The sequence below is a fragment of the Phodopus roborovskii genome, unplaced genomic scaffold (genome assembly GCF_943737965.1).
Source record: "Phodopus roborovskii unplaced genomic scaffold, PHOROB, whole genome shotgun sequence".
Taxonomy (NCBI): domain Eukaryota; kingdom Metazoa; phylum Chordata; class Mammalia; order Rodentia; family Cricetidae; genus Phodopus; species Phodopus roborovskii.
Genome location: NW_026126055.1, coordinates 241,364 through 253,752, shown reverse-complemented (window position 1 = coordinate 253,752; position 12,389 = coordinate 241,364). Strand labels below are relative to the sequence as shown.

The 12,389-nt window shown below is 42.8% G+C and overlaps 1 protein-coding gene across 1 annotated transcript; it reads left to right on the top strand.

The window, feature by feature from the left end:
- Positions 1–295: 295 nt before the first annotated feature.
- Gnl3l (G protein nucleolar 3 like) lies at positions 296–11,921 on the top strand (the record flags this gene model as incomplete). The annotated part of the gene is made up of 7 exons (XM_051179364.1): positions 296–477; positions 929–1,103; positions 1,198–1,340; positions 1,575–1,711; positions 3,805–3,932; positions 6,641–6,863; positions 9,082–11,921. Coding segments are annotated over 7 exons (1,071 nt in total), but the record flags the coding sequence as incomplete, so codon positions are not given.
- Positions 11,922–12,389: the final 468 nt, after the last annotated feature.

Below are 12,389 nucleotides of genomic sequence, written 5' to 3'. Positions count from 1 at the left end.
TAGAGAGGGGCATCTGGAGAGTAATCTCTTCTTTCCCGGGGAATTCCATGTCAGAACAGGTGGGTGTGTTTCAACCCTTGACCCCACCTCCTGCTGGGTTATGTCTATGAGGCCTTTTCTGGAGCTCCTCTCTAGGCTGGTTGTGGTGGGAGGTGGACTGCACATCTAGAAAGGGCCCTGTATTCCCAGAATGCTGACAAAAGGAGGAGAGATCTAGAAAGATGCCCGTAGAGGCTTGGCTGGGGTCTGGGATGGGCAGACAGGAAGCCAGGCTCTACTTTTGGCTTGTCCATGACCTGGTTACTGCCTGTTCCTTGGCCCTTTCTTAAGCAGGCTGGCCTGGATTCCTGTGAGCATTTCCTGCCTGAGTATTTTGCTCCTCTTTGCAGGCCTTCCCAATGTGGGGAAGAGCAGTCTGATCAATAGCCTGAAGCGCAGCCGTGCCTGTAGTGTGGGAGCTGTTCCTGGTGTCACAAAGTAAGAGCTGCCCACTTCCCCACTTCACAAACCCTTGACACTACCATCCCGTCAAAGCTCACATGCCTTTTTGCCCTGCCCTTTGCTAATTGTGGACCATCCTCTCATTCATACCCTGGGTTTAGGAATCCTATTAATAGCCCACATTTACCTGGCCTGTCCCAGGTGTGGGCTGCTGGGTCCTTCATAACAACTGAAAATGGTTCTGTTGCTTAGATGAAGCAACTGAGACCCAGAGAGACAGAAACTTGCCTGAGATGCCGCAGCTAAGACCCCAGGGAAAGAGACTGGTGCTGTAGGGGTGCTACCCTACCCCTAGACCTACATCTTTCCACCTCACTTAAGATACATCTTCCCCTCTTCTTTTTTTTTAACCTCCCTCCAACATCTCCAGACCCAACATTTGTGACTAGATATCAGATGCAGCTGGGCCTTGTTTTCTTCTCTCCAGATTCATGCAGGAGGTCTTCTTAGACAAGTTCATCAGACTGCTGGATGCTCCAGGTATTGTTCCAGGACCCAATTCAGAGGTGGGCACCATCCTGCGTAATTGCGTCCATGTGCAGAAGCTGGCAGACCCTGTGACTCCGGTGGAGACCATTCTTCAGCGCTGCAACCTAGAGGAGGTACAGAGCAGGGTCCACAGTAGATGTCCTCCCTATCCCACTACTACAAAGGTCCTTCATTGTTCTCACGACCTTTCTCCTTCATTTTTGTTAGATTTCCAACTATTACGGTGTTTCTGGATTCCAGACTACTGAGCACTTTTTGACTGCAGTGGCCCAGCGCTTGGGAAAGAAGAAGAAGGGAGGTGTATATAGTCGAGAGCAGGCTGCCAAAGCTGTCCTGGCTGACTGGGTGAGGTGAGGAAGGAGTTGAGTAGGAGGTACAATGGGACAGCTTGACTTCCTGGGTCCCAAGGTAGGAAGACAGCCGAAGAACTAGTCATGCCTTTCTCAGTACTCTCTGCCTGGTGGTTATTGAACAGTTGAACATGTTCGGAAAGCCATTGTCTAGATTTTCTTGTCCTACCTCCTTTGATAAGTTATTTGTTCTCAGTGACATCACCACTGACCTCCCCTTCTCTCCCAATCCAGTGGGAAGATCAGCTTCTATATACCACCACCACCTACTCACACTCTGCCCACCCATCTCAGTGCTGAGATTGTTAAGGAGATGACTGAGGTCTTTGATATTGAAGATACTGAGCAGGCCAACGAAGACACCATGGAATGTAAGTGTGGATGGGTAGGGCAACTGGTTTTGTTCTAATAGAACCCAGACCTGATGTCAGATCACACATTTGATCTCTCCTTTCCTGGGGCTACTTGGGACTTGGTATTAAATTTTATTTATCTTCCTGTAAGGTAGAGAATTTTTGTTTGGGCATGAGGGTAGAGTGGTGGTGAACATTTGGTAGATTGCCTGACTAACTGGTACTCCTTTATGTTTTTTTGATGCGAGACTCCATTCTTTCTTTTGGGTTTAAGTATCCCTTTAAAAAGCTCTTTGTGTGTGTGTGTGTGTGTGTGTGTGTGTGTGTGTGTGTGTGTGTAAGTGTCGAAGGGTGTGGTGGGTGTGCGTGTGTTTTTGAGACAGGGTTGCACTATGTATCCCTTGGCTGACCTGTAATTCATTATGTAGACCAGGCTGGCCATGTACTCAGAGATATGACTACCTCTTCCTCCTTCCCGAGTGCTAGATTAAAGGCTCAAAAATTCTTTCTTGGTTGTGTATATTTCCATAATCCCAACCAAATCAAAGGACCATGGTCCTTCTCCCTATCCTCCTGCTTCCTATTGCCTAGGCCTTTTTAGATAGGATTTTACTATATAGACTTGACTGATGTGATCACTGTGTAGCCTAGGCTGGCTTTGAACTTTAGATAATTCTGTTGCATCAGGTTCCCAGGTATATGTCACTATACCTGGCTGCCCTAGGATCTTCTCAGCATTCTTAAGTTTTCTATTAACTACATTGGCTAGTGAGATATCTGAGTTAAAAAAGATCATATTTACTGGGTGTAGTTTTATTACTCATTAGCTATATGATACTGAACAAGTCTGTTAATTTTACTCCTCAATAAAATGAGAACAGTAGCAACCATTCCTTTAGAGTATTGTGTAGATTTACTTAACTTGTAAAAGAGGACCAGAAATATAGGTCAGAGGTACAGCTCATGCTTAGCATTTATAAGACTGTCGTTTGACCCTCAGCATAGAGCAGTAGAGCCTGGTGTATAGTAAATCATGCTCTTAAATGCTCTCTGGGATTTATGGAGGTATTACTTTCCAAAACTGGTGAGTAGGTTTCTGCTCTTAGACACTATTTGTAGCCCTGGCCTGTGGTTGCTACTTCATCCTCTATTCCGCCCAGGGCTCTCTGGTCACACACGTGGGAACAGTTGAGAAAGCTCTGTTTGGCCTAAAGTCTTTCTGTTTCTCTTGAAGGCCAATCATTTCCTTCTCTGGATCCTTGATTACAAATGAGAACAAGAAGACTTGCCTGCTTTCTAGTTTATTCCATGTATGGCTTCCGGCAAGTCAGCCCTCTTGCTGAACTTTAATTTCTGATTCTGTCAAGTGGGCAGTTGAGAGGAATTTGAACTCATGTTCTAATGAAGATGCTTGACCCTGGCTGGATATGTATGGGCAAGAGGAGTGTCATCACACTATAGGGAGTTGAGATGAAAGTGGGAGAAGAGGTTCGGGCTAAAAAACATTTGGAGGAGCTGGTCCTAGTGCTGGGCCTTGAAGAGTGAGTAGGAATTAGGACATTCATTGAAGTGAGTAACATGTATGAGAGTTTTGGTGGAGGCCAGTTCCAGGCAGAGGGGGCAAGAGGTAGGAGGAGAGAGACTTGGTCCTAGGAAGGGAATCCTCATGGTTCTCTTCATCACATTTGAGCTAGAGTACAATAGGTTCCCTCTGCTGGATTTTACCTTAATCTTATGAATAAGAGTTATTGAATTCCCTTTTCTGACACGAGGAAGCTGAAGCTTTAAGCTAACTCCCGGCAGGTGATTGTCCTATAATATTCATGCTTTTGTTTTTATTTTGAGACAGGGTCTCCATATATAGCCCAGGCTGGTCTTGAACTCCTAATCCTCCTGTTTTACTACCCTCCCAAGTGCTGGGATTAAAGGCATGCCTCACCTGGATTAGTATTCATGGTTTTCAATCTTTGTTATGTAGCCTCTCAGCAGAAGCAACCTCTCTTCTCCCTCACTCCCCTGATGGGACCCTCATGTTCTTTGTACTGAGGCCTGATGAGAGGGCTGGCAGCAAGTGCAAGCCAGCATCCTAACAGTGATGTTTGTGTTTAAAGGCTTGGCCGTGGGAGAATCCGATGAGCTGTTGGGTGACATGGACCCACAAGAAATGGATGCTAAGTGGCTGCATTCTCCGCTGGTGAAAATAGCAGATGCCATTGAAAATAAAACCACCGTATATAAGGTACCTCTCTATATCCTCATGGTAGCTGTCTCCTGCACAGGGTTCTGGGAAGCACTTCCTTCTACATCTCTCTCCTACGGTAGTGAGGTCTGAGTGGCTCACATACTTCCTGTGGACTTGTGAATGCTTGGCTTGGTGTGTACTTTGCCAGATAGTGACATGTCTAAGGGACTCTTTCAAGCAGCTTTCCCAGCCCTGGTTCCAGTCCATAGAACAGGTGTCACCATCTTAGTCACCCAATTATTCAATTAGCAGATGACTCTCCTTCCCTTGGCTAGTGTCCAGAGTCCCATACACTGTTAGTCACCAAATCCCCTTTCTTAAGATCTGGTCAGAATTTCTCATCTCTGTGATTCCTATATTCTTAGAGAGTGCTTCTAATCCTCAGCTTATCAGGATATATTCTTCATAGTTTCTTTTATTGCTATTTGAGACAGGGTCTCATGTAGCTAAGGCTGGCTTTGAACACCTGATCCTCCTGCCTTTCAGTTGTCCAATGCTTAGATTACAGGCATGCATCATCATGCCTGGCTATTCTGTGATTCCTAATCGCTTAGTCTGACCCTGTCACATTTAGACACTTTTCTGTGGCTTGCTGTACAAGATCTTCAATGCATCATATGACTCTGGGTGTTTTCCCAGGTACTTTTTATTTTCTAGTCAGACACATAGGAAGAGTGATTGGGGCAGGTGATAATAAGACAACAGCCTGTATCTAAGTGTCCTAAACCATACTACTAGTTAGTTGGTTGAGGAACTTTTAAGCTGCATCTTGAAGGCTGAATTCTGGGCTAAAGCATCTATGCTGGGCAAGCCCTTTACCAGTGAGCCACTGGTAACTATTTTAATTAAAATAGAGGATGCTTTTCCTATTGTTCTGTGCTGATTTCACTTATAAATTTGTTTAGAGATTGTGTCACATGATTACTTTAAGAGCTGTCCTTTATTTCATGGGGATGTAATATCTGAAAAGATTTATTAACAAAAATGTCTTGTTGCCATGCTAATGAGGATAGTCATTCAGAAAGAAAGGGGTTCAGGTTGCACAGGGAGGAAAGACACCTTTAATCAATATGTAGTAGAAGGTTAAGGTCTGAACTTGCGCAATGGCAGGAATCACACTATTCCCATCTTCACATGGTACTAGAAGTTTCCTGTTGCCTAAAGAAAAAAATCTATAAACGTGTCTGTTTAAGGCTACCTAGCTTCCAAAATAATATTTTCCACTGAGCCATAAGTCCTTGGACATAGTGTATTTTTTAGAAAGTGACAGTAGACCCCCCCATTTTGTGCTACAAGTTGCAGACTCAATCCAGAGCTCTCAGCAGGCCACTTTGCTACACAACTCCCAAGAAATGCTATACAGGCATACTGTGTAGTGAATGGATGGCATCTGTCACTAACCTTAGTAGCTTTGCTCAAACCCACCCCATCTTACCTTTTCCCTATTATAAGGCGGGGAAATTAATTCAAGGGCTTAGATACACTTCCTGTCCACTCTTACAGGAATTCAGTTAGTTAATGCATACCAAAGGAGTTAATGAAGGCATGTAGTGCTGCTTAACAGTGAGGCTATGTTCTAAGGAGTACAGTGTTATATGGTTTTTCAGATAGTCTTATGGACTAGCTACAGGTAGCTACCTAGCTACCTGTAAATTCATTGTCACTGAAATTGGCTATGAACTCCTGTTCTCCCTGCCTCTACCTCCTGAGTGCTGAGATTATGAGTATGCTACTATGCTTACCTTGATAGGATCTTCATTGTGGAAATATCCTAGAGTGTACTTACATAAACTAAGATGTTTATGGCAGGCCACCATAACATATATGGTCCATTGTTGCCTGAACCATGTTTGTGTGAGTACACATTTCCATAGGTAGTTGTGTATTTGTATATTAGATTGGTCCATGATGCATATATATATATATATATATATAGTAAATGCTCTGTTAATATTTGCATTTACTGCTCACATGTACCTGCCACATAGATATTCTGCCCCATGGGTAGACAACATGCTCTGAAGTAGGTCTACCATGCTTTCTTACTGAAGGTAGGACCAAGATTTCTTTGTTCCCAGGATTGCCCCACATAGCATGAAGTAGGTGTTAAAAATACTAGCTGTAGCTGGGCCGTGGTGGTGCATGCCTTTAATCCCAGCACTGGGGAGGCAGAGGCAGGAAGATCTGTGTGAGTTTGATACCAGCCTGGTCTATAGAGTGAGTTCCAGGACAGCCAGAACTACGCAGAGAAACTGTCTTGGAAAAAAAAAATGCTAGCTGAGTAAGGCCTTGAAGGGTTATTTCAAGAAGGGATCATTATAACATCAATTGTCACTAATGAAGTAATTACTATCTTTTTGTTGTTTTGAGACTGAGTCTTACTCTGTGGCTCAGCTAACATACAACTCAAGCATGTAGTCCAGACTGACCTTACACTTATGGAAATCCTGCCTCAGCCTCTTGACCGCTAGATTGTAGGTGTAAGCTACTATTGCTTCCTTTTCTCTTTCAAATTATTCTTGTAAAAGTTGTGCAAACTATCCAGTGTTTATTCCTATTTGACAGATGTACAATTGAGTCTCACCAGTTAGGATAGAGTGGAGCCATAACTAGCTCCAAATTCCTTCTGACTCAAGCCTAGCCTTTGTTTCTCTGTAGAAGTGTTTGGAGATCAGGACTCCCATTGTTATTCTTTTTCTCCCCAGATTGGAAACCTTACTGGGTATTGTACCAATCCAAACCGTCAACAGATGGGGTGGGCTAAACGCAATGTGGACCACCATTGCCCCCAAAACAATCGTATAGTGGATGTCAGTTCAGTGGACCGCCGCCCGATGTTGCAGAGGATCCTGGAGACAGACCCACTTCAACAAGGCCAGGCTTTGGCATCTGCCTTGAAGAATAAGAAAAAATTGCAAAAGCGTTCAGGTAGGGGTAGCTGACCATTCCTATGCTCTGAAAATGCCTGGCTGGGGCAGGATTCAAGTCTTCTTGGATATACATCTCCACATATGTCTTCCTCCACAGAATACTTGGGGTTAGGAAATGCATGGACTGGCATGTGGGTCTCAGAATTCTAGCTTGCAGATGGATGGTGGTGTTGCACACTTTTAATTCCAGCACCTGGGAGGCAGCAACAGGCGGATCTCTGTGAATTTGAGGGTAGACTGGTTTACAGAATGAATTCCAGGACAGGCTCCAAAGCTACAGAGAAATCTTATCTCGGAAAAAAATAATCTAACTTGCATTGATGTTATCTGGAGGGTTTATTAAAGCAGATTTCTGCAGTTCACACTCTTAGAACCACTGACCTTGTGGTATATCATGTTCCACATTTCTTGGGTGTTTTCTGTGTGTTAAGTAGAATGGGTATTATCATTTTTCTGCATCAGTAGGAAGTGCATCTGAAACCCTAGGGGACACAAAGTAAAATCTCTTTAAGGCTTCCTACCATAGGCAGCTGGTTAATTTCTTGGTATTCCCTCCCTCCCTGTTTCCCTTCCTCCCTCCCTCCTTCCTTTCTTTCCTTCCTTTCCTTCCTTCCTTTATTTTTGAGACAGAGTTTTTCTGTGTAGCGCTGGCTGTCCTGGAGCTCACCAGACTGGCCTGTAAACCAGGCTGGCTTTGAACTCACAGAGATCTATCTGCTTCTGTCTCCTGAGTGCTGGGATCAAAGGCATGCACCACCACAACCTGGCTAATTTCTTGCCCTTCTTAAGAGAGATGTAAACCGAAGCCTTCCATTCTGTGTTTTCTTTTCCACACCAATGCTTGCCACTGAGCATATTTTTTGCCTCACAATTTCTCCATTCTTTGTCTTAGGATTATCTCCACATCAGGACACAAAAGAATTTATTATTTATTCTCTTTGTATAAATGGTGATCCTTTGTGTACCTGACTCATTCAGGATGTCTGTCTGTCTGTCTACCTATGTATCTATCTATCCATCCATCCATCCATCCATCCATCCATCCATCCATCCATCCATCCATCCATCCATCTGAAGTAGCCCCACCACAGATAGTGGCTTGTACCACTATGCCTGACTAAATAAAATTTTAAAGTTAAAGTAGGTGCAGGCTATGTTTCTTGTCACTATTTCTTGAACAACACAGTATAGCAGCCGTTTCATAGTATTTGTATTGGATTGAATAGAAGAGATCTCTACATGCAGGGGGATGTGTGCAGGTTATATGAAGATATTATATCATTTTTAGTAAAGCTGAGGGTTTGCTATCCCCTATGGATACCAAAAAGTGAGAAAACAGTTTTTCAGTGAATTTATAAAGGTAAGTATGCTCTGTGGTATCTGTGGTAGCTAGGTGGTGGTGGCTCACGCCTTTAATCGCAACACTTGGGAGACAGAGGCATGCGGATCTCAGTGAGTTCGAGGCCATCTTGGTCTACAGAGTGAGTTCCAGGACAGTCAGAGCTGTTACACACAGAAACCCTGTCTCCAAACAAAAGAAAAACTCAACAAAATAGTAATGTAAGTAAGGTTGATTGATTTTTGGGATGTCTACTCTTTTTAACTTGGACGTATTGTATGGGTGTCTTATTCTGGCTCTACACTGAGTCCTGGGAATCCATAGAGGGATTAGCCCTTAAATTCCAAGTCTTGTTAGGGAGTAGAGGGGAGACAAAACACACTGACAGTGTCGCATGATTACTCTGAGGGAGCTTAGCTCACCAGAGGCTTCCTGGAGAAGTCTCGGGACCCTGAGGAACAAGTGTATCTGGAGAATGAGAGCTGTGAGTGGTGAGCATCTAGGCTCAAAGCTAGTACTTTGAATTCCTTTGCTGTGCATGCTTGTTTGGGGATGGCTAGGGGTAATGGAGGAGTGCTAATTTCACACAGTAGAAGGGAGTTACTATTTTGGTACTTAGACACAGAAATACTTGGAATCCTGTGAGTCTGAAACTCTGAGATGAAGCTATGTTGGGGTGATCACTTCATAGTGAATGGATGTACCTGTGAGGTTGTGTGACAGTTTTAAAGGCCCATCGGTTTTACTGAATGGTTAGATGGGTAACTGAGCCAGTTGGAAGGTTGGTATAGGCCAAGGTAGTGATAAGCTGGCTGTGACAGACCTTCTGTTGGCCAAGCCAACCACTCAAAGATTGCCTGTATTTTTCCATCTACAGATAAACTCGCCAATAAGTTGTCTGATTCCATGATGTCTATCCTCGACCTCTCTGGCAACTGCGATGACACTGCTGGTGACTGATCAGCTGATCTTCCCCTCATACTGCAAGCACTGATTCCTATGGGATGGGGGAATACAGATGGCATTCAGTTATCCCTGATGAACCTATATATAGAAGAACACCTCCCATACCATTGCTCTCCATTGTCATCAGTTCAGAGTCTCAAAAGTCTGGAGCTACCAAACCCCAGTGCCCTCCACTTAATTCTTACTCCCTTTGAAAATGATTTTTTGTTTGTTTTTGTGGTGCCAAGGATTGAACCTAATAGGTCCTTACACATGTTAGACAAACATTCTATTACTAAGCTGTATTATTATTACAATCATTACCATCATCCACTATTATCATTGGAGAAAGATTCTTGCTAAGGATCCCATTCTGCTTATTCGGCATCCCAAGTAGTGGGATTACAGGCTTTTGCCACCACTCCCAGCTCCCACTGTGTTTTATAAGATAAAATCAGCAGTCTTGGCATGGTAGCTACATACCTGTAATACTGACACTTGGAGACTGGAGCTAGGACGATTGCAGTTTGTAGGACAGCCTGAACTATCTGGCAAGACCCTTTCTCAACAAAAACAAACAACCAAAAACAAATGAGTAGAGCTGGGGCAGTGGTGGTGCATGCCTTTAATCCAAGCACTTAGGAGACAGAGATAGGCAAATCTCTGAGTTCTAGGGTGCCTGGTTCTGAAAAACCAATAAGTAAATAAATAAAATTGTAATTATTAAAAATACAAATAAGCCAAGTCCAAGTGCTAGCAATGTACCCTGTACTCTTAATTCCTGTGTCCCACCCTGTGGGTTAGGCTGATACGGGTTGACCTCTTGGACAGGTGAATGTTCTAAATGATGGACTGCTGAGAAACCTGGTGACAGTCAGTGGTGGTGGGGTTGTCTCTGGACAGGTGATTCTTTTTGTTTCTGTCACACCACAAGACCTCAGCGCCTGGGTATTCCTAAGGCTCTTGGCTCCGTGTTTTCCAATTCAGTAGGTAGGCCTTTAACTGGGTAACATAGGGGTAGAGAAGCACAGTGGTGAGTCTTGTATATCCCTGGAAGTGTCTGGGGATAGGGACAAGGACTGATGATTCTAGAATAGCATATATGTATCATAGGAAGTTTGAAAGCCATTGGCTGCAGGATGTTCAGGGAATGTGTACCGTACTGTTATTTTCTAGACAGAGTTAGGTACTGGTTGATCATGAACTACAAAACTTGGAGAATCAATTTAGATCCTTTAGCCTTCAATATATCCATCCCTACCTGGAAGGGGTAGGGTTCAGAAAGCTGACAGTGTGCTCACAACAACGTTTAATGGCATTGTGCTAGCTTTAAAACGAGTGCAATTAAATAATATGCTAGCCTTTTGTTCTGTAACGTATTTCTTCTCAACACAAAGCACTGGTCAGGCATCTACTTTGTAGTGTTTTCTGTTGTCAGTCCTTCTAAATGGATTTTTAAAAGCTGGTAGTATTTTATGAAAACTATGCTTTTCAAGTCTCTTAAATGATGTTCAACTTAATTCTCTGATGCCATTGAATTTTTGGTAGATAATAATGTATTAGAAATATAAGCATCTAGACCCTTGGGAATATAATCTAGCCAAAATAAAAGAGAACTAAAATAATCATGTTAGGATAAGAATTTCAGACTCTAACCAGGTGAGTGGTTCACACCAATAATCACAGCACTCAGGATGCTGAGGCAGGAAGATGGCTGTGAATCTGAGTCCAGCCTAGACTGCAAAGTAAGAGTCTGTCTCAAAGCAAAACAATAATAGTACTCTAACTCTAATGTATCATAAGGCTACATGTAACCCAGCGTGGTCTTGAACTCCCGAGCCTTCTGATTAGTTTCCCAGGTACTGGGATTACAGAAGTTTGCCATCATGTCTGGTTGGGTCTGAATTCTTAAAGTGATTTCTTGCATCTTTATTCTCCTTTGAAAAAATAATTTTTCTATAATAAATTTCATCCTTTATAATTTTAACTTCTGTAAGTTAGGACACTTGTTAACAGGGGTGGGCTACAACCATTATCAAGATATAGAATTTTTAGCCAGGTAGAGGTGGTGCACACCTTTATTCCCAGCACTCAGGCAGAGACAGGCAGTTTGAGGCCCGCTTGGTCCTGGACAGCCAAGACACAGAGAAACCCTGTCTTGAAAAACAAGCACAACAACAACAACAACAGAAAAAAAGTATACAGATTTTTTTTGGTATTCTCCCCAAACTTAACATATCTCCTTGTAATATAGCTCTGCCCCCATCCTCAGATCCTAGCAAGCATTGATCTTTTTCCTGTTCCTTAGTATGAACATTATAAGTCACACAGGAGCTTATTTTATGCCATTAGGCTTTTAGCTTTGTACTTTGAAACTTTACATTTGAGTAAAATACAGTTGCATAAGCCATGATGAATGGCTAAAGATGAGTAACCATGAACACAAGAACAGAAGGATTCTATTAGCCTCTCCCATCATCTCCTGTTGTGATATCAAATCTTGTTCTCTGGACCTAACCCATGGCAATCACTGACATGTGCTTTCACTTTCTGCCTCGTCTCGTAAAGAGTTGTAAGTGGAATTGAACAGTATGTAACTTTTGAGAATAACTTGCTGTGAATTATAGATTTGAGATCTGTATCACTAGGTGTATCAATAGTTCTGATTTCTATTTCATACTCCATTGTGTGGATGTACTACTGCTTATTTAATCCCAAGTTGGAAGACATTCTTTACAGTTGAGGAAGTTATGAATAAAGCTGCTATAAGAACTTGAGTGAGACTGTTTTCATTTCTTTGGCATTAGTACCTAGACTGGGAATGCTGGAATATATGGTAGGCATATGATTGACATTCTAAGAAACTGCTAAATTTCTTTTTCATTTACTGTTCATTAAAACAAATCATTATTTTGCCTGCATGTATGTCTGTATACCATATGCATGGCTTGGTGCCCACAAAGGCCAAAAAAGGTCAGATTCCATGGGACTAAATTACAGGCACTTGGTTGTGAGCCAATGTGTGGATTCTGGGAACTGAACTTGGGTCTGCTGCAAAAAGCAGCAAGTACTCGTAACTGCTGAGACATCTTTTGAGCTATAGTGTACATTTTAAGTTTACTTTTAAAATTCTTTGGATTTTATTTTGATAAACACGACACACACACAATCATCTGTTGATGAACATTTTGGATAGTTCCTTGTCTGTTGTAAACAATATAGCAATGAACATGAATGTGC